The following is an 18897-nucleotide window of genomic DNA, read 5'->3' on the forward strand; positions in this document are numbered from 1 at the left end:
TATCACGATAATGTTGTTTCCACCATAATTTCGCTTCCCCTGAGTGACGAAACATCCCTAGCATCGTTTGATTTGCAGATTTGGTCCTTGCAGTAGAATCTAGAAACAAATGAATAAAATAACAAAGCTACCAATATGTGTAACTCACTAGTATGTGGTGTGAGTTTTTCTAGAAAAAGCAAAAGTGAAAGGGTCACGACTGCTTTCTAAAACAATAAGAATATAAGAAACTAGGCAACTAGGCTCTGATGGATCCTCCTCCCAACCTCCCTTTATAGGTGGGATCCTAGCCCCTTGCCCTAGACGGATCCCCTCTCCACATTGCCTAGCCCGGCCCTTGGCCGTAGTCCTTGCCTAGCCTAGTTCTTAGGGTACAGGACCCGTGTCCTAACATTACTTCCCCTTTAAGGAAGATTTTTCGTCCTCGAAAACACAAGTAGTAACATCTTCTTAAGAATACTGGTGTTCTCTTTATTGGCATCCCATACGTGAGCCAATTGTCTGTATGACCGATAATTGGTGCAGTGAGGAGGTTCAATGAAACCAAGATGAATATCTTGATTTTCAACATTGTTGTCCGTTTGCAACCACTTGGGTCTGAATGGTAACTCCATTTATAACTCGCTTGAGTGCTGTAAAGGAGTAACCACAACTAAGAGTCACTTGGGTTTAAATGGTAACTCCATTTATAACTCACTTGAGTACTGTAAAGGAGGAACCACAACTAAGAGGTGTCCAAAGGCATAACCACTTTTCAGATCTTCTGAAGGTACTGGAATAATGCAAGGAAACCTTGGCATAACTTTCCATGCAGTTGTGAGCCAGATTTCCTACTCGCCTGAGTATCTTGAGCAGTCCGTTACATGTTCATCCCTAATGAAGGTTACTTGCCAACATGCTTTGTTAGCACACCTGGTAAGTCCTTGACGTATGAAAGTATTGACACAATCTCCAACCCCACCACAAGAGGTGTTCAAAGTCGAAAATCGTACTTAAGCAAATTCTAGAATAGGGAGAAAATCATCTATTTAAAAATGCGTTGTGTTAACGTATGCTCTTAGCAGATCCTTTAGCACAAGATTGCTGTTTGTAATCTTTGTGATCTGCCTATCCCCTTGGATAGCTGACAGTAGTGAAGTGTGTTTTCCTCACGGTTTATAGACAGTCGTCCCAGATGACTGGTAAACGGGAAATCACAGTAGTGTTTAACATTGGTGAAGAATCAGCAATGTCCGAAATAACCATCGTGGTTAACTTGAAAAAATCCACAAACACCCAAACCGAGCCATGAGCTCTATTGGTGATTAGTAGACTCAAAGGTAATCTCATAGAGATAGTGCACATAAAGTGCAAAATGCTTCATAAGCAACAATCTGTGGAATATGCATGCCGTTCCAAATCAGCCCTTGCTAAACACTAGGGCCCATGACACCTAGTGTGCATGCATTTGCCAAAAACTAACCCGAACCTGTATATCCATAATGATCCTTGCCAATACTTATGGAAAAATGTGATGCACCTAGCACACATTAACAGGAATGTAAATAGTTATAAAAAAAAACTAAATACTTTCATTTGCAAACTTTTGCAAGGTTTGTTGAAATGTCTGAACCATAATAGAAGGTGAAACTGTGATCACTTCTAGGTACAAACAATGAAACTTTGTCATTTCCTATATGTATAAACAACCATCTGTAATGTTGTTTAGTAGCACTTGTACCTTAACAAGCCATTCTAAGTATCTGACAATTTCTGGCCACTGAAATTGCTCTTGATACGTCGTGCTAAAAATGGTCTAGAAAACAGATGTGACCAGCACCTAGGGACTTTGTCGTGACACAGAATTGAAATAATGGCGCCAGTGTCAGTCCAGAGACTCATATTCTCCACATGTGGAATATGTCTCAACTAAGGATGTTTGAAAAAGAACATCCTACAAGTACAAGATGTACTTGTGTGTGGAGGTAGCTCTAAACACTTTACGACAAGAGTGAGAGGGACCCTCATTCATTGCTCCACACTGGCTAAACCAAACTCCTTGAGTTCTTAAACCATGTTGTATCCCATGTGACAACATGTGCCAAATTGAACCCTACAAGTAGGTTCGTAACAGCATAAGGCAGAAAGATAGATTGGCTACTTGGACCAAAATACTTTGTGCCGACATGCCCTTGGCAGGACTCTGTAACATTCAAGTGTACTTATATGTCTTGAAAAACCAAGCAAAGCATACTAAAAATGGAATAACACCAAATCAATAGATGCATACCTAGAGGTTTGAACGTAATGTTCACTTACCCGTATTCAAACGGAGAGGAGCACGTATCCTACCTAAAAAAACAAAAATCATTGCACTGGGAACCATGGGTGTTGCCCTCGCAATCCAACCCCTTTGGTTAAAATCTACATAGTCAAACCCTTTGGTAAGACCCTTTGTAGAAACTGCTCAAGTAGCAGGTAACAGTAACCAACAGAGGTAACCGTGTACGTAATGATTGAAATCAACTTGAAAGTTGAAGTTGTCTGCTACCGCGTGGTAGATTGCAGAATTCTTTCCTTGAAATTCTAACTGGGAGAGATCAAACTGTGATCCTCAATGTAGATCAAACTTTGATCCTTGATGCCTATGGGGAGATGTAGCAATCACCCGCCGGGTCTTACCCCAAAACAATATGTTCGTAGACACTCCGTAGTGCTATAGAGAGAGCAGGACATCCACACAAGTGAACTGCCTATCTCTTGTGGACAGCCATGCTGTCTCAACTGATTGCTGCATCTATACTTCCTTGCAGAGATCAGCGACTGTGAGTTGAAGACTTATCAAAAAGTCAACTTGAGTGTCGCACTGAAAACATGTAGTGCAAAAATGACACTGTAAACATCCGTAATGACAAGACTCTTGCTTGTCCAGTAACGGCGATGTATACTTCCTTGGGTATGGCTTGAAAACAATCACCCAAAGAATGCCAATAGGTGGATCTTACCCGTGTCCTGACATCGGCTCTTAGCCTGTTTGGCTCATAGCCCTGATGCAAAATAGTGTTCAATCGACGAACCGACGAAGACTAATTTGAGTAGCATCTTAGCCACGTGCTAGCTGTGAGTTAGAGCAACTTGGCTCAAGCTGACTCACGAGCAGAATATGTAGCAAAAGCTTCTTAGAAGAGTTTCGTTATTCTTGAAAGAAATAAGAAAAAGAGAGAAAAGAAGAGCATGCTGGGCTGAGGAACTTTCCTTAAATTTGTAGAGTGCGTGCCCAGAATGTGTGCTCTTAGACATCTTATGCCCGAATTGCAGCTTATCCTATAAGCATTCCACAATCTGTCTGTATGACGCTCTCATCGAGAGAGGCAATAGAAAACACAAGTTGAATCTTGACAATCTACCGTGTAGGGTTGTGACTGTATGGGGATGACTTAAAAGGGGCACCTTGCCGGTGAATCGAGACGAAATTGTACATTCGTTTTAGTATTGGTGAGTGTTGATAGCAACCAACAATCCATCCGACTCTGCCCTTGACAGAGTTGCGAGTGTGTTCACGGAAGCGTAATCCATGAAGCGGTGGAATTTATGCCACCTGGTTAGCATGCCGTGCATAAAGAATGGTAAGCTCTCGCGCAGAGTGATGGCCTCTACCGTAAGAACCAAAACTGTAAGTATCTTGCACAATTGAAACTGGTAGGGATTCTGTGAGCTGAGATCCCTTATTTTTCCAGTTCCGTGAAGCCGTGCTTCCTATAAAATTCCCAAAGCACTTTGCTTTGCACAATGACAGTAATTTCCAAGTAAAGTGTAAACAGGAAGAAACAGGAAAAGCTTCAACTTGGCTAACCTGGTTGTTGTTGCTGCAACCCGTTGTCATGATAGTTGGGAGAAAAACTCATTCGAAAACGGCCCATAGCCATATCTGCACAGACGCCCTTGGATGTTGTATACACTCGTCTGGTACATTTTCTATTCCTTCCCCCTTGTGTATGCTCATAGCATATGCCAAACGTGGCCAGCTTCAATGAAAGATGTAGAAATTGAAGCCTTGCTTCATAGAACTCTGTCTGGTCTCGTTGCTGACAAATGCTATTAACGACAGCTGTCATAGCAAAGAGAGACGACCTTGTCGTTTATGCACAAAAAGTCGACACGTATGCATCTCAGACCTGCTTGGTTATATGAATGATAGCTGTGATCATACATTCCATTGCATATGAGAGTTTATCAAGCACATGCTCAATAACTACTCTACTTCATGCTATCAAGGGCCTTGCCGAAAGACATGATATTGAGAATTGTAACAGTGCTCGATGCTGATCTACCACTGAGCTATCAAATGTTAGCTATTATGAAATATTGCTTGATCAAAAGCAACAAGTTAACATACCTATTGGGCAGGATCCTGCCCCCGATACATATTCCTAGGCAACCTTTCCGTGTTGGAGCCCATAACATTCCTGGTCTGGGTAGTGTTGTTGGAGACCTGCTTCGTAGTCCGAATTGTGGTAACGTCCAACTAAATCAGACGGAATGAACTGACCATGGTAGTCACTTAGGCACCATGGTCAAGATAATTACAAGCTCCTGTAATACCATCATATACACAAAGCTATGAAAAGATAAGAAGGTAAAACTAGAACCTCGTAATCCATCCATATGAGGATGCACCGTGAAGTATCTCCTAGATACAAACATCCTTGAACATGTACCAATTTTCGACCAAAATTCCTTGAAGCCACGAACTCAATTCCCGCATCTTTTATCCGCCATGGAAACCCATGGATGAGCGGCAATTGTTCTCCCGCAGCGTGTGTTCGAGCCCACCATGGAAAAAGCCTGCACCTACGATGGCTTCTAGAGCCTGTGAGATGGTGGCCGTTTCCGCCATGCAACAAGAGGTGCATGCATAGCATGGGCTGCCGCCCTTAGTAAGAGTGGGTGCCCAAAATAGGGCGCCCCAAAAGCCTTGTTTTTTGAAAAAAAAACAAAACAAAACATGAACTTCCTGGCTATGGCGGATCGACTGCGCGCAGAGATAGCACCATGCCCGTGGCCTGTGTTGCTCGACACAGCGCGCTCATGAAACGATCTTTGCTCCCCAGCCCGGTGCGCTCCCGTCAGGCCAAACACCACACGATTCCACGCAGGCCGATGGCTTCCCAAATTCGATGCAAGGTCGGCTTCACACACGGCCTCCTCGGGTCTGGAGGGACTGCATCCCATAGCCATGCTTGCTGTCAGGCCTTGACGCCGTTTCCGCTATGCAACTTGATGCACGACATTACCCTCCTTTGCATGGTTTTTCATGAGACCTGAACTTCGCCAGGGCTGCGAGAGAGAGAGAGAGAGAGAGAGAGAGAGAGAGAGAGAGAGAGAGAGAGAGAGAGAGAGAGAGAGAGAGAGAGAGAGAGAGAGAGAGAGAGAGAGAGAGAGAGAAAACATGCATCGAAGTAAGGCTTCCTCCTGTGAGGACAAGGCTTCCTCCTCCTCCGCAAGGCTTCCTCCTCCTCCATAGCTCCTTCCTCCCCCTGAGCTCTGATACCAATATAAGAAACTAGGCAACTAGGCTCTGATGGATCCTCCTCCCAACCTCCCTTTATAGGTGGGCTCCTAGCCCCTTGCCCTAGAGGGATCCCCTGTCCACACTGCCTAGCCTGGCCCTTGGCCGTAGTCCTTGCCTAGCCTAGTTCTTAGGGTGCAGGACCCGTGTCCTGACAAAGAAAGTGATAAAATCATTAGGTTGAGTTCAACTGGAATCAGTATTTGGAAAAGGATTGCCTCAGCTTAGCCGTGAGCCAGTTGAAAATCGAAACTAGCCGGTTGCAAACCATGGTAAGGGAAGAAAAACTAGTGAAATATGTGAGAAAATAGTTCAAAAGTCATGCAAATTTTTAATTTCTGCTAGTATTTTTGGTTTTCTCTTTGACTGTTACTATATACATGTGGTAGTGATGTGTGAACACACTAGGACCGTCGGGGCATTTTTTCCCTCTTTAGGAGGTTTTTTCCCCCGAGCATTATATATACACCCATCACTCTAGGGCTATCTATCTTTCCATTGCCCACTAAGTAACACACTCTCTATTGTGTGCCTTGAGCTTCCTTTGTCTTCTCCAAGGTGTGTGCGTTTCTTTGCAACCCTAATTCCAACAATTGGTATTAGAGCAGGTTGCATCCTCCCGGGCTTAGTCATCAGCTGCTCCAGCACACGCCTGCTCACTTTCTTCGATTACAGTGAGGTTTGGCAAGCGTCCGTAGGTCGAAAAATATTTCGGGAAAGCTGGTAGAGCTTGGTCTGCTCAGATTTTTTATTTGGGCTCATTTCGGCCTCGTTTCCACTACAGGCAGGCATGCACAAGCAATCTCGTCATTTTGTGCAGAATTTTTGTCAGTGCCAATTTATGCATAACATGTGCCTTATACTCTTCTACGGTTTGTGCTATATAGCACGTGTTGATCCAGCTCCGTTTCTCCTCTTTTCGGGCAGTTTTCACATCAGGTGCAACATTTACCATGGCTGACAACAACACAGATGTGTTCAAGATGTTTGCTGCTGAGGACAGGTTGGATGGGGACAATTACCCTATGTGGGCTTACATGATGCAACATGTTCTTGTGTCAAAGGGCATCTGGAATATTGTGCAAGGCATTGATGTACGTCCTGGTTCTGAGGATGTAGGCGATGTTGAGGATTCGTTCCTAATGCTTCTACTGGCAGCAATTCGTCTGGAAACTCTAGTGATGAGGGCAAAAAGAAGATGTGTTGCCATTATTGTAAAGCAAATGATTGCTTGATCAAGCAGTGTCCTAAGTTGAAGGCCAAAGAGGCTAAGAAGAAAGAGGTGGTTCCACTGCAAATGCTGGTTCCACTACAAATGCATCCATTGTTGAGTCTTCTGTGAAAGGAGATTGTGATGCTGATGTTGATGCAGAATGGTCTTTTAGCGTAGCGTGCACTTACAATCCTGCTGTCCATGATGCATGCTTGTCAGTTGCTGTAGATTCACATGTGTGGTATTTCTACAGTGGTGCTACAAAGCACATTACCTCACATCGTGAATTGTTCACCTCTCTTGAGTCTGTCCCTCATGGGAATTCAGTCACTTGTGCCAACAATGCCTCTTATCCAGTTCAGGGAGTTGGAAAGATTGTGCTTACTGCTGCAAATGGCATTTCTTTCACACTTGTTGATGCACTTTATGTACCTGGGATTAAGAAGAATCTCTTGTCTGTATCCGCACTTGCTAGACTTGGACTTGTAGTCAAATTTGTGGATGACAGATGAACAGTTCATGATCTCAATTTTGGTGATGAAATTGCTGCATCTAGCCTTTTGTGCCGTAGGTTGTATAAGCTCACTTTGTATGACAAGTGTGGACAAAATTTTGCAAATGCAGTTGGAGATTCAATGGCTATTTCAGATGCAAAACTTTGGCATGCACGTTTTGGTCATCTGAATTTTGCCAGTTTGCTACGTTTGTTGCAGAAATCTGATATGGTTGCTTCTTACCGCCTCTTGAAGCACCTGTCAAACATGTTTTTGAAGGCTGTATTTTGGGTAAGATGCAGCGTTCTAAGTTTCCAAAGGATGGTTCAGTTCGGGCCACATGCAAGTTGCAACTTGTGCATAGTGATGTTTGTGGGCCCATGCAAACTCCGTCCTTGGGCAATTACCTTTACTTCGTGACTTTCATTGATGATTACTCCAGGCATGCATGGCTATTGGCGCTTAAAGCGAAGTCCGAAGTTTTTATGTGCTTCAAACAATTTTTGGCTATGGCTGAAAATGTCTTGAAATGTAGTATGAGCACCCTCCGTTCCGATCGAGGGGAGGAGTATATGTCTCATGAATTCAATGCATTTCTGGCTATTCGTGGGATAAAACACCAATGTACAGTGTCTTATACACCTCAGCAAAATGGTGTTGCTGAGAGGAAAAACAGGTCACTTACTAAAATGGCACAATGTATGGTCAAAAGTCAAGCTTTGCTGCATCCTTTTTAGCTTGAGGCCCTCGTGTGTGCCACTTATGTACTAAACAGGTGTCCTACGAAAGCTTTGTAGTCTATTACTCCATATGAAGCATGGCATGATAGAAAGCCTTCTATTGAGCACATGCGTGTTTTTGGCTGTTTGGCATATGCTTTGGTGCCACAAACACAGCGCAGAAAATTGGATGATAAGGCTGTCAAATGTATTTTTGTTGGTTATACTGCTGAAAGCAAAGGTTACAGGTTGTATCATCCGCAAACAAAGCGTATTCTGGTTTCACGGGATGTAGTGTTTGTGGAAGATTCTGTTCAGCCCTTGCTGTCATGTACTAGAGACAATAATGTAAGCTCACAGGACGTTTGTGACACTTTGTTGCCTCTTTTCAATGGTGGAAATACGAATGTAAGTTCCAATGAGGCAAATGTACAGCCTATGGAGGTTTCTGAAAATGTTACAGATCAGCCTCTTACTGATGCAAATGTACATGATGTACTTGATGAGGAAAGGGTTGAAAAGGAGCAAGCTAGACGTATGCCAAAATGGTTGTGCACACTTTGCATGACAGTAAATTGGATGCACCTTTGTCTAGTCGTACTCGTTCACGCTCTTGCCATGCATCTTTGTCTAGTCGTACTCGTTCAGGCTCTCGCCATGCATCTTATGCATCAGATTGTTATGCTTTGACTGTGTCTAGCTTACATGATGTTGAGGAGCCTCTGTCTTTTGATGAAGCACAGAATTCGGAAAATTGGATGGCTGCCATGCAATCAGAATACGATGCACTTATAGAAATGACACATGGACTTTATGTGATTTGCCTCCTGGCAAAAAGGCCATTGGTATGAAGTGGGTTTACAAGTTGAAACGCAAGCTGGATGGTGAGATCGATCGCGATAAGGCTCGACTTGTTGCAAAGGGTTATGCACAACAAAAAGGAATAGATTATGAAGAGACTTTTGCTCCCACTTGTCGTATGAATATTTTTGCGTTTTCTATGCGCATTGGAAACTCATTTTGGTTGGGATGTACATCAATCAGACATTGTTACTGCTTTCTTGAATGGTGACATATTTGAGGAAGTTTATGTAACGCAGTCTCACGGTTTTGTCAAGAAAGGACAAGAGGACAAAGTGTGCAAATGTAAGAAGGCTTTGTATGGGTTGAAGCAATCTCCTCGTGCATGGTATGAGAAAGTTGACACTCATTTGGTCAAATAAGGCTTTCGTAACAGTCCAACAGAAAGCACATTGTATGTAAAGCGTGAGGTGATGTACTTCTCATTGTGGTTCTCTGTGTAGATAATTTGTTGTTCACTGGACCAAATGAGAGACATATTGTTGAATTTAAGGCTGATTTGAATGCTACTTTCAAGATGAAAGATTGGGGTCTGTTGCATCATTACTTGGGTATACAGTTTAAGCAGTGTGATGGTGGTATTGCCTTCTATGAAAAAATTTACACAGAGACATTGCTATGTAAGTTTGGACTTGAGGATTGCAAACCTATTGCCACTCCCATGGAAACAGGTTTGAATTTGAGTCTTCATGATGCTGGTGATCCTGCAGATGTCACTCTTCACCAAACTGTTGTTGGATGCCTCATTTATGTATGCAACACGAGGCCAGATATTCAGTTGGCAGTCTCACAGATCATCAGATTTATGCATAGCCCAGGGTCTAAGCATTGGCAAGCTGTCAAGAGGATTTTTTGCTACCTTAGTGGCACTTTACATCTTGGCTTGTTTTATCCCAAGGGGGGATCGTTTCTGCCAGACTTACATGCTTTTTCGGACTCAGATTGGGCTGGTTGTTTTGACATGCGAGTGTCCACAAGTGGTTTTTGTTTCATGCTTGGTAGTTCATGTATATCATGGTTGAGCAAGAAGCAACCTACTGTGGCCACTTCGAGTTGTGAAGCTGAGTACAGGGCACTCTTCACAGTTACGGTTGAGTGTGTATGGCTCAGACGCCTTATGGCTAATTTGGGTGTTGGACAGGACACTGCCAACACTATCTACACTGACAGTCAGAGCGCATTGGCAATTGCGAGGAACCCAGTTTTTCATGCTCGCACAAAGCACATTGAGGTGCATTATCACTATGTCAGGGAGAGGCTCTCAACAGGAGAGATCAGCTTGGCTTATGTGCCAACACATGACAACCTTGCAGATCTTTTCACAAAGGCATTGTCTCGTGAGAAGCTTGAAGCTTTCCGCAAATCTTTGGGCTTACTCTCCTTTGTGGACTAATCATGTCCTCAGGGCATGGCACTTCCCTTTACTCATGTGCCAGCTCTCGTTCACCGCATCACTCCAGGTGGGATTTGTTACCATATACATGTGGTAGTGATGTGTGTGGACACACGAGGACCGATGGGGCGTTTTTTTCCCTCTTTAGGAGGTTTTTTCCCCGTGCATTATATATACGCCCATCACTCTAGGGCTATCTAACTTTCCATTGCACACTAAGTTACACACTCTCTATTGTGTGCCTTGAGCTTCCTTCGTCTTCTCCAAGCTGTGTGCGTTTCTCTGCAATCCTGATTCCAACATTGACGGATGATCGTTTAGTAAAAGAGACTTTTCTGAATATTGATTAGAATTAAGTTATAGAATGCAAGAAAAGTCAAGAATGTAAGGCTGTGAAATGAAATGTGAACTAAAAAAAATTCATCAATAAATATATATGTGTGTGCGTGTGCGTGTGTGTATGTATATATAGAATTTTTTAGAATCATGCAAGGTGAAAGTTTCACTTTAACATACTAAAAGAATAGAATGCAAGAGAAGTCGAGACATGTCACCGATGTGAAATGAAAGGTGAAATAAAAAGATCCATTTATTATTTTGAAACTTAAATAACATCTAAGGTAAGTCTTCGTCATCACATTGAAAACATTGAAAGTATGCCTAACTCACCTCACCTCTGAGGCTTCTTTTAAAAAGGCAAAAAAGAAGTTTTAAAAGGTTTTTTATTTTTCCAAGATTGGGGAGAGATAATATAGGAATGTAATAATAAGAGCTTCTTTGTGAGAGAGAAAATGTGGTATCACAATAAAATTTTTTTTTTTCAAAAAATACTATAACAATGAACTATTTAAAATACAATATATTCCAAACGCATAAAAAATAATGATTGAAAAACATTTGAAAGTATTGTAAAAAATTGAAAAAAAATGAAGTGAAAGAGGATGAGAATGCTTGTCTTTAAAGAGAACGGTACACAAATGCCAACACTCTCTCACAAGAACCTAAAACAAATAATTTTACAAAACAGTTCATTATCATTAGCTTGCCACGTGGCACTAATCCGCAAGCTTTATCCAATGGTCCAAGATGCACCCAAAATCCAACCCTTTACTAAAAGGACTGCCTATGAAGTCCAATAAAGATGTAATATGTAACTCGTGCAGATAGGTTAGAGACATGTGAGAAAAATCACCATGGGAACAGAGTAATGAATGGCGTTCCCGATTGCGCACACTGAGGTGCTTCTGCTATTACGGTCCTCACCAGTGAGCCATCACTCACCTCCCTGCTTGTCCTTCTTTCCTCATCAAGATCAAGCAAGCAGACACACCTGCTTGTATTCGTGGTATGCATGTGTTCGTCTTTGTCTGCGAAGATAGTGGGTGCGTGCAGGGTTTGCTAACGGTGGTAATGATGCAGGACAGTATTCGGTGGCTTAGTGGGGCACATGCTGTAATCAGCCCCTCGAGCCTTGAGCACTTATCGAGCAGCTTATGTGATGTACACGGCGCAACCATAGCCGATGAGCAGGAGCAAGCCCGTACCGTGACCACCAAGGGAGACCTTTCCATTGATGCGGTGCCTACCCATGACATTTCTGTCACCTTGAACTTCGCACATATAGACCCCCCCCCACATGCTTCGAACGTACACAACCTCACTTCCATTGAACCCTCCTCTGGTGCAGAACAACTTAGTAGTGTGTTTGAGGTGGCAAATGGTCTTCGCAAAGTCAGGACGGCCGATGCATTGGTGCAACTCATCAATGGACGCACCCTCCCTATTTCCTCCAAGACCATACTGCTGCTTTTCAGCCGCTTGAAGGTTAAGTGGTTAGGTTATGCCCTCTACACATGGATCAAAGCTCAGCCAGGCTTCATTTTGAATGACGACGTCTTCTTTGCAGCTGTCCGAAACTTCATCAGTGCTAAAAAATGGCAAGCGACTGAGGAGTTGTATGATGAGGTTGTGCAGCAGGGTTTAACTCTTCATAGTGCTACCTTTGTCAAGGTCATGAAAGAGCTTACCAAGGCCCGCAAGTTTGATCTTGTGGAGAGATGGTTCAATAGAATGGCCAAGGGTACCGTAGATGAGGATTCTACTACTGCTTTCAATGGTCTCATGCTAGCCTACTACAAAGAGAAGCTATATGATGATGTCATGAACATATACGACAAGATGAAAGCAGACCTTGTCCCTCATGACCTGACATCTTTCTGCATTGCTCTTTCTGCTCTTAGAGATTCGGGTAATCTGCAAGGAGCACTCGATTTATATGCAACTCTACAGGAGCAAGGAGTTGCCCTTGACATGAAGGCTTATAGCATTGTCTTTGATACCATGGGAAAAGCTGGCAAGGTCTGGGAGGCTGCGTCCCTCTTTTCTGAAATGCAGAAACAAGGATTGCAACCAGATAAAGTAGCATACAATTCGTTAATCCATGCATTTGCAAAAGCCAAAATGTTTGAGCAAGCAGAATTAGTGTTTGAGGATGCTATTGTCCAAAAGATTCCACTTGATCCGGTTGTCTTTTTCACTGTGATTAAAATGTATGCAGATGCTAGGATGCCAACAAAAGCGCATACTGTGCTTTTGATGTTGAAGAACTATCGTGTTAAGGCACCTGAGTATGCCTATCAAACTGTCATCAATACGTATGCAAGGGCTAGCTACTTCTCAGAGGCAGTGAGTGTCTACAAAGATATGAGACATTCTGGCTGCAATGTACGGGGAGTCACCTATGCATCTATGATCAAAGTCTATGCAAGTATGAAGGATGAGCAAGCTGCAGAAACGATCTTCAAAGAGATGGTAAAGAATGGTTTCGATAAAAATGTTGTAGCTTACTGCACTCTTATTGACCTACACAGTAAGATGGGCAAGATAGAGAAGGCCGTCTCGAGGTTCTCTGAAATGAAAAAGGCTAACTGCCATCTCAATACATGGGTGTACAATATCATGATAGAAATGTATGGAAGATTGGGGAAGCTGGATGATGCTCTTGATTATTATAAGGAAATGATCGCTCATCGTGTGTTTCCCGATAACGTCACGTGTAGCTCTCTTATCATGGCTGCCAGCAGGGCTGGTCAACATGACAAGGCAATTCAATTATTTGACACTGTGAGGTCTACTGGCATAACGTTGGATGCAGTACTTGTTGCTACTTTGATAAATGCTTTCATAAAGTCTGAAAGAGTAGTGGATTTGGAGGGCTTAGTATTGGATGCTCAGAAGGCAGGTGTGCAAATCGATCGGCGTATGTACAGGACAATATTGAACGCCTTTCTGGATGCTAATCTTCCTGAGAAAGTGAACTGGTTTGAAAATTTTATGAAATCATGATGATTCCCTCTTGAGTTGACTGAGAAGCTCTGTGTAAATGCAAATGGTTTTCGACCATGTCAAAATCGCGCCGGAATGTTGGGAGCACAATCTTGAAGGACAGCAATGTGGGGCTCAATCTTCTACGTGTTCATTTCAGAGGAAGGTGAGTTGTACCATTAAATGCACCATAACAACGAGACTTTCTTCACGGGAGGATTTTTCTCTTAGATAGTAGGCTTCAAATGTTCTAAGAGGTTTTGTTGGTCAGAGTCATCTGGCTCTGCTCGAGATCTTCTCAGTCAGGTGTACCACTACTTGCACTTTTGCACAGGAAACGAACTTGTGCATGGTTCATTGGGTAAACAGCTTGATGATACAGGAGTGTTTACGTAAAGGCTTTTTCATAGCATTGTCCAATTCTGCTGGTGATGATTGTTGTTGTGTGTTAAATGACATCTTATCTTTCAGTATTCTGGTGTCAGACATGAAGTTTTTAACTGGCAAAGACTTATGCTCACATTTTAGCTCATATAGATTTATGAAGGGTTCACTGAACAGTGAACATGCATCGTTTGATAGTCATACAGAAGTCTAGTAAGCTCTGCTTACGAGGGATTGTCGCCATAGAGAAGTACTTGTGAAAAACAAGGCAATGAGATTTTCAAGTAGTAAAAGTTGCGATTCAAGTTTTAATAGCATGACTTGTGCAGGTCTATAGTTTTGCAATGTATGTGTTTCCGGATCTCTTTTTTATGTGGAACTTTTGTTGAAATTTGGGAACTTTTAACTGTTAATATGCTGAAGGTGGGGAGGAATTTAAACGCAATCCCAACTAATGCTAAAGTGTGCTTCATGAAGAGCACATATGACTGAAAATCTTTCTTCGTCGGCAGCTCTGGGTGCTTGTCATCGAGTAGCCGTAGGCTGGCATTCATTTGGAGATATGGTAAAAGCAGCTCTGCAACAGCCTAAAATCATCAGTTTTTCCCCTTTTTTTTTCTCACTCTAGCGGATGGTTTCTTGCTCGTGGTGCCCAGAGGGGCATACTTTGGGCCCGGGAGTATTGACTTCCTGACTTTAGTTGATTCAATTCATTATTGGTGATTAGTGAATGACACAGAATGTTTTAATCACTTATTCAATTGAAGAGGCTGACTTACAGACCTCTATGTAGACAATGATCCTTGCGGCCAACATATAGGTGCATCTTGGAAGAAGGTTGTTTAACAAGATGGTGCTCAAAGATTTATGCTAGACATTAGACTTTGTGATTATAAGTATGAACATTTAAGATTTTTGATAACAGAGCGATATGAGACCGGAGTTCACTAACAGGTGTTACCGTTTATGTGTAGCTTCTTGAGAGATGTGCAAAGACTAGTGAGAAGAGAGAATGATAGTGTGAGTGAAAGAGGGAGAGAAAGGAGACTAACACTAGATGTAGTCCCAAACCCCTCTCCAAGGGTCCCCCTCTCTATCGCTAGAGAGGTATTTGCTGTAGATTGCACAAATGCCGATACAATGGTCCTAGATGTTGATGGGATCTTGCTACTGATGCTTGGATTTGCGAGGCCAATTGTCACAAACGGGACCGCACACAAATACTCAACAAGCTGAAATTAAAGAAACTTTCAACCAGAAGAGATGAAGGAGGAGATTGAAACAATATTGGGAACTACCCCCCCCCCCCCCCCCCCCCCCCCCCCCCCCCCCTCCCTCGGCCCTAGAGAAAATCTTTTTACCGGAGAAACCCTTCTGTTCTACATCTCAGACTTGATGGTTGATTCCTTTTCGTGCGGGAAATTCCGAGAGGCGAGCTCTCAATTCCGTCTGGCACCATGAGTATGGAACTCCATAGACCGTTCTTGATTTTGTCTCCAGAATTCTTGAGTGTAGGCCGAGGTCTTGCTCCTCCTCCGTGACGGAGTACTTGCAAAAAGCACAAAAACGATACAATAACTCGTATGCCAATTTAACTATCATCCGTATACCTCACATTTCTTCGAACGTTTCTCTTTTATTTAAGTACGATGTCGTTTGCTCTCAACTATTTAGATTTTCTCACCTTTGTTCTAGTAAATTTGCTTTTGTTGTTCGATCGTGCCATCTTAATTCTTTATTCCTTGAGAAAGGATACTCATCCAAAAGAATCATGAAAATGTTCGTTCATTTTTGCATCATAGTAAGTTTATTTTTAATGTTTCTTCCTTTGGAATGTTCAAGATAGTTAGTAGTAAATTCAATAAAAGTGGGGAGCTTAAAAGCCCACTTATTCTTTGACTTAGTAACATACTATTTTGTTGTTTTGATCTATAGTGCTTCTAGTATTTTTACTCTAGCTTGACAAATGCTAGCCTTTATCGTGGCTGAGTATGTCATCACCTCCGGAGCGTGATAATGTCATAGCTGTTGTCCAAGCTATGCATGATAAAGGTGATAATCTTATTCTTCCTATTTGGACAAGCAGCGAAGTTGAGGTAAAATATTGTCAAGTTTGGATCTTTGTACTTCTTTGGTTATTTGTAGCCTCTTCTTCGTAGGTTTGTAGTAGTATTCATTTTTAGATTTTGTATTTAGCTCACGTTAGGACTTAAAGATTTGTTCCTTGAAGAGTTGTTGTGTGAAGTTTGATTTCTAGGATTAAGTTTTTGAGATGTCTTATCCCTTTTTGTTTAAAGTTGAGTACTTGTTTTAAGTTTTAGCTAAGTAAGCTGCGTCAACTTATTTTGCGCATGGCTTTTCTAAAAACATTTTTAAGTTAATAATGTTTTGTTTTGTAGTAAATAAAGTGATTTTGTTTTTTTTTTTTCTTTTCTTGTGTCCCTTGCTTTTATAGTTTTATGAGTGCTTTATTTCCCTTATAATTCGTGAGTTCAAACTATTCTGAACTTATGGCCGAAGGTATATAGCGTATTCACAATCTTTATCTGTTGCCCCGAGTATGGAAAACAAACCTTCGCACTCTTGCTTCACGTGATCACTTGCAGTCTATAGCTAATGTTGGCAACACTGATGCAAGAGGGGGAAGCTAGCTGCTTTTATAGGCTAGATTGGGACCTGCAGGAATAGCCTACAGGGATGGGGTGTCAGAAAAACCAGGGAGAGGAAGAAGAAGAAGAAGAAGAAGAAGAAGAAGAAGAAGAAGAAGAAGAGTATTTTAACGTCGTAGGAAACTATCCCTAGAGATATTAAAGATCTATCCGACGAGGAGAGAGAGGGCCGGCGGCAGGTTTTCCAGAGAGAGGAGAGAGATCGCAAATTTTTGGGTTGTTTTTACAGATGGGGTGTACCTCCTTTTGGCTTGCTTTATTTAAAAAAAGGGCTGCCCACTTATTAAGTGGAAGCTGCCGGTCACTTTTTAAATAAGTGTGAACTTGTCCAAAAATCAAAAAGATTTATGAGCTGAAAATGAATGCTTACATAGACACATCTCGGCATCCTTGGATGCAGTTCTCATGCATAGATGCTATGCAAACACAGATTCCTAGCGGGAAAGCTTCTACTTTTTTTTGGAAAGCACTTAAAAACATTTCGCTTTTTAAGAAAAGCTTCTTAGAACCCATCTTTATTCTTGTGCCTGCGTCTTTACGCGTATTCCTTTTTCCAATTCAGATTTCCTCCCAGACCAATGGAATGTTCTGTTTTCGGATTCTCCCGTCACCCATCATGTGACACATTAGGAATACCCACCTTCCGGTCTCTCCCACCGAACCAACGGTACAACTCCTTCGCGATGCTTAATGTCAATTATCATATGACACATCAGAGTTGTCCGTTCCTGATGGCTTTTATCAATTCCACTAGATCTACAATTCCTAAACTTTACAGTTCAAGTTGCACATCTAATTTCAATAAATAGGAATTACTCAGAAAAATAAGAAAATAGTCTATTTAGCAACATCCCTATAGCTTGAAAGCTTCTAAACAGTTGCCCTCAACTGTAGACCTCAACTGTAGAGCTTGTACATATCCTTCAAGAATATCGGGATAAGATGCTAATTTCTCCTCAGTCATACACCGAGCGTCTAAAGTAGAATAATTCTTTAACTTTACCAAATATTTCCGTGTAATCTTTCCCGACTTTAGTGGCCGCCGCTGATGATGAATGATTTGCTCCGGTTGGAGTATTTCTTCCGTTTCCTTAACCTCGGGAGGTTCCTTAGCAATAGGCTGACTTGGAGGGTGTCCCACATATGGACAGAGTAAACTAACATGGAAAGCATTATGGATCCTCCAATCAAGCAATAGCTCTAATCGGAATGTCACATCGTTCACTTGGTCAATTATCTTAAACGGCCCATAATAACGATTGGAAAATTTTACCACTTTCCCTTTATGAGTTGCTTGTTTCTTCAGTCTTGCCTTCTCAAACTTGAGTAAGACCAATTGACCAACTGTTAAGTTCGAATTCCTTATGTGCTTGTCTACAACTTTCTTATGTTTTTCATGGGAGCTCAATATTGCTCTCTTTACTTGCCCATAACAGTGTCCATATCCTGGACAAACTCATCCGCTGCAAATATCTTATCCTTAGTTTAAAGGATCGGTGGAAGCAAAGGCTTACCATAAAGAATCTTAAAGGGTCCCTTCTCATAGACGAATGTATGGTATTGTTATATGCGTACTTGACAAGGGGTAAATACTTCTCCCAATTAGACTGTCTGTTCGACACAAGATTTCAACATATCCAATATTCTGGAATTGACAATCTCACTCTGCCCATCCGTTTGGGTATGATATGCAGAAGAAAATTTTAACTTCGTGCTAAGGTTAGCAACAAGGTATGCCAGAAAATTTTCCGTCATGCGAGGATCTTGATCACTGACAATAGACTTAGACATCCCATGATGCTTAAAGATGTGGTAGAAAAACCCTAGCCATATGATCTGCTTTGATCGTTACCGTGACTGGAGTGAAGTGAGCTTGCTTGCTAAATGTGTCCACAATGGTCCAAATGGAATCATTTCCAGTTTGAGTCTTAGGGAGATCCATAATAAAATCCATTGCAATACTCTCCTAAGGTTGATCGGGCACAAACAAAGGTTGGATTAACCTAGGCGTTTTATGCTGATCATACTTGACCTTTTGACAAACCAAACATTCCTTGACATACTGATCGGATGTCTTGCTTCAAGACGTGGCAAAAAGAAATATCTTTCCAATGTTAAAGTTGTAGGGAGAATACCCTGGTGACCTGCATAAGACGAAGCATGTGCTTCATCCATAATTTTCTTCCTCAATGGCACCGCCACACAAATTACTTGGTGGTGGTAGAGGTAACCAATTCTAATGAAATAGGGATATTTGTTCTTTCCGTTGTGTAACTTGCTCCAAATGGAGGA

General features: G+C 42.1%; 1 protein-coding gene across 2 annotated transcripts; it reads left to right on the forward strand.

Moving 5' to 3' along the window:
- Positions 1 to 11383: 11383 nt before the first annotated feature.
- Positions 11384 to 14250, forward strand: LOC147460383 (Pentatricopeptide repeat (PPR-like) superfamily protein). Of its 2 annotated transcripts, none has more exons than XM_086511473.1 (2): positions 11384 to 11573; positions 11653 to 14250. In XM_086511473.1, exons 1-2 carry the CDS (start codon positions 11440 to 11442, stop codon positions 13571 to 13573), a joined length of 2055 nt encoding a protein of 684 aa, XP_086367599.1. In that variant the 5' UTR covers positions 11384 to 11439; the 3' UTR covers positions 13574 to 14250. The 2 variants fall into 2 exon arrangements, 1 of the variants encoding a protein (XP_086367599.1); XR_015187977.1 differs by having other exon boundaries at positions 11435 to 11573; positions 11648 to 11786.
- Positions 14251 to 18897: the final 4647 nt, after the last annotated feature.

The sequence above is a fragment of the Adiantum capillus-veneris genome, chromosome 4 (assembly GCF_014529385.1).
Source record: "Adiantum capillus-veneris isolate H3 chromosome 4, ASM1452938v2, whole genome shotgun sequence".
In the NCBI taxonomy this organism is placed as follows: Eukaryota; Viridiplantae; Streptophyta; class Polypodiopsida; order Polypodiales; family Pteridaceae; genus Adiantum; species Adiantum capillus-veneris.

Bases quoted from the DNA above. Each gene is read 5' to 3' on its own strand.
- LOC147460383 (XM_086511473.1), top strand. From the start codon at position 11,440: ATGGCGTTCCCGATTGCGCACACTGAGGTGCTTCTGCTATTACGGTCC. The intron at 11,574-11,652 runs GTATGCATGTGT...GATGCAGGACAG, and splicing joins CACACCTGCTTGTATTCGTG to TATTCGGTGGCTTAGTGGGG.